The sequence below is a fragment of the Anopheles nili genome, chromosome 2, assembly GCF_943737925.1.
Source record: "Anopheles nili chromosome 2, idAnoNiliSN_F5_01, whole genome shotgun sequence".
In the NCBI taxonomy this organism is placed as follows: Eukaryota; Metazoa; Arthropoda; class Insecta; order Diptera; family Culicidae; genus Anopheles; species Anopheles nili.
The window spans coordinates 49,477,673-49,481,390 of NC_071291.1; the positions used below are offsets into that span (position 1 = coordinate 49,477,673).

General features: G+C 37.6%; 1 protein-coding gene across 1 annotated transcript; it reads left to right on the forward strand.

Annotated features, from left to right (window-relative positions):
* The first annotated feature begins 1,879 nt into the window (after window positions 1–1,879).
* On the forward strand, window positions 1,880–3,058 carry LOC128725041 (trypsin 5G1-like). The gene has a single exon (XM_053818763.1). The coding sequence runs from the start codon at window positions 1,880–1,882 to the stop codon at window positions 2,681–2,683; it is 804 nt and encodes a 267-aa protein (XP_053674738.1). The 3' UTR covers window positions 2,684–3,058.
* The last annotated feature ends 660 nt before the right edge of the window (window positions 3,059–3,718 follow it).

The following is a 3,718-nucleotide window of genomic DNA, read 5'->3' on the forward strand; positions in this document are numbered from 1 at the left end:
GAAATTATGATTCTGTGCTTCAGAGAATGGCTACGTATTTAAGGCTGTGACAGCTGTTTAGTCACCCTTAGATGATTTATTACTCATTCACCCTTGTTAAAGATAACACACGCACGGTAAACGAAAGCAGCATTGGATTTTCTTGAACCACTTGTTTTTGTCCTCAGATCACTCTTATTTTCTCAGCTTAGTACATTGGTAGATGAGTTTAGCTTTCATGTGATATGGGCCGTATAATATCGTCGTGCAATCCATTCTCACATGGATTATCCTCCAGCTCTGGCATCTTGACTGCACCTGAATAGTGGATGTGGAGATAAGCAAAGAGTGGCAAATTATTTCAAGTAGACACAGGAGCTAACGCACAGATGAACTGGTTGGAGTCGAATGGTACATGAACGTTTTATGCTAATTTGTAATTGTCCCCAGATCAAATAAGTTTTGCCCACACGAGGAAACTTTCAACTGGCATAAATTATTCAACTTCATGTCCCCCACACAACTCTTTTCACATCGTTTTCTCTCTGTTTTAGATGCATGTAGAAAGAAAATGTGTGTGACAGTCCGTAAGACATTTGTGGTGTTTGATGGTGCTAAAAACTTGAAATGATTTATTAATCAACCCTTCTCGACCAATACATACGTAGTTCGTAGTTATCCATACTAGGCGTTATTTCCGTTCGGATTTGTTCGCTACTACTTTCGCTTTATTATTGGTACTTTAAATACGAAATATCTCTTACATATTTAAATTTATCTATTTAATGTTTCGTTTTGCATTGTTTCGTATCAAATGTCAATTGCTATTTGTATTTTTTGTTATAATTGGCTATACCTTATACAGTTTCCTTATTTTCTTATTACTTGTTGGTATTATTGTTAATCATATTTGTTGATCTGGCAGTCTGATCGGTGCTCCGTAAATAAATAAAAGTAATTGCTATGGTTTTGCAAGTAAAAAACCAGATAGTTTCATTAATATGAACTCATAAAAGGCCTTAGCTCAGCATGGCAGACCTGGACCGTACACTGGATTTTGAGCCTTTTAGGAATTGCTATAAACTACAATTCTATCAAATAATAAGGCCCTATCAGTATTTGTTTGTGACTTAGTAGTTACTTTACTTTTTATTACTGCACACTAAAACTAATCCAAACACTTTGTTTCAAAATACTCAATAATGTTTTATAAAACATGGTATTAATTTTTTTTTTCAATAAATGACGATTTACATTGAGCGCACATATTTTTTTATAACAATTTATTCACAGCTTGTATGTAAAATTCGATTTGGAATATGTGTTAAATTGAGATGAAGGGCTCGATAATAATGCGTTAGCGTGCGGCACAAACACTCGACAGTAACGCGGTCGAATCTCCAATTAGACACCTCCGTACTTTTACAGACTATCAAGTTAGGTGAAAATTTCAGTCATAAAAAATCTTAGCTTTAGCGCAGCAAGTCAGGCCTTGGCCATGAACCGGTTGTTGAGCTATTTAAGAAGAAGATAAAATTGAAACACAATAGTTGCTCTTCATGAAATTATAAAGTGGCATAGGGTCTCCAATAAATTGACACGGCATAACATGACGTAACGAATCTTAAAATCCCGTACTTGAAATCGCTTAACAGGAGGACTACTGCTAACGCTTGGCAGATAATCACGTGAAACTATCGTATGTTTCAAAATAAGTCTATAAATGCCGAACAGCCTACTTTAGTGTTTTAGTGTGGTGTTGTAAACCTTATCTTGATAACATAGTAATAATTATTGCACTTCTAGCGTCCTCGTTCTATAAATATGTTTGCTTTTTACTTTGTTGTATTAAGTTTCGGACGGTCTTTTGTATCGACGGTCAAGCGAAGAAGAAAAGAAAATGAAAGTGTTGAGAACATTATTGTTAACTTTATTCATCGGAGCGCTTGGTTCCGCTGTTCCTTCGATATCCGAGTATCGGCCATGGTGGATGCATGGCGTAGGACATTTGAGCGGATTTAATAAAATTGTCGGTGGGTTTGAAATTGACATTTCTCAAGCTCCATTTCAAGTTAGCCTTCGCGTTAGAGGCCACATATGTGGCGGAAGTATTATTAGCAAACGATGGATTCTCACAGCAGCACATTGTGCTTCTCCCAAAGAAGGCCCTTACGAAGTACGCGTGGGATCATCTACTTCGAAGAGTGGAGGACAACTGTTTTCTATTAAAAAAGTTATACAGCACCCCAAATACAACAGTGGAACATTTAAAAACGATTTCGCATTGTTGGAATTAGAAATCGATTTAGAATTCAGTGAAAACGTTGCTCCGATAGATTTACCAAACCAGAACGAACCGGTAAAGGAAGGGACGATGCTTCAAGTTTCTGGTTGGGGTACGACGCAGAATCCTAATGAGTCGAACACTGTGCTTCGAGCAGTTAACGTGCCAGCCGTAGATCAACAAGAATGTAATCGTAGTTATGGAAATAGGAATAAAATACATGACGAAATGCTCTGTGCAGGTTACCTAGAAGGAGGAAAAGATTCATGTCAGGGAGACTCAGGTGGTCCTTTGGTGAAAGGAAATGTCCTAGTTGGTGTGGTTTCATGGGGTAAAGGATGTGCTGAGGCTGGGTATTATGGCGTTTACGCCCGCGTGGCAAGTGCAAAGAATTGGATAACTAGTGTAATGGACAAATAAAAATTCATGCAATGAAAACAGTAAAATGTTTTATGAGCGTGTAAATATGAGAATCGGAAATAAGAAAAGCAAAAGTCTAAAGCCTTCTAGCTTAGCTTAGTAAGGCAGGGCTTGACCGTACAGCGGTTGTTGAGCCATATAAGAAGAAGAAGAAGAAGAAGAAGAAGAAGAAGAAGAAGAAGAAAGTCTAAATTAGGAAGCACTTCGTCTTTGTAAATTGTTCCTTGTTAATCCCTTGATAGGGAAATCGATAATACTACGACTTGCTGATAGCCGAAAGCGTTAGCGTGTGGCACAAACACACGATAGATGTTTCAATAGATTGCATTTAAGCCTTTCCATGCCAGAAAGAAATGATCGAGCTGTGGGCGACCAATGGACCATGTCTTAGTATGATGGTTCTTTGGACAACTTAGCAAAGAGTAATTATAAACTTTAGAAGTTTTATTTTAAAAACTGATATTTAAAAAGTCCTGATTGGTAAACAGAATTGTGATGTACTAGGATTTTTGCCGATGGGTAATGTAGCGACAACTCATAGCAGCTTAAAGGTTTAATATAGTCCCTCCTCTGCAATTATAGATGTTTCCATCTCTACATTTAAAATAGGGCCCGTACTATACTATTGGATCTGCCTCGAAAAAGAGCGGCCATCGACATGCAGTGTAGTCGACCAGGCATGCAGTGTATACGTGGTATGGCATATTTTTGCGCACTGTATATGTTCGATATAGACTATCGCATCAGTACCTCTTTTTTACTGAGAGCTTGAGCTTCGCAGTCAAAGGACTGTTATGCTCAAAGTAGGTTAAAATAAAATCCAGAGTGTTTTTTACACATCTGAATCATCTCCCTTTATAAATACCAATGTCTCCAACAGTTGCCTTATATGACTCGTTGGCAATGCCTCTTGAAGGTGAATGACTTAGAGAAAGTTATTATTTGTTCAGTAGACTTCAAGTGGATCATGTGTTTATCTGCATGAAGTAGGCGTTCATGTGCATGAAGTACCTTAGACGTTTATGTGAATGAAGA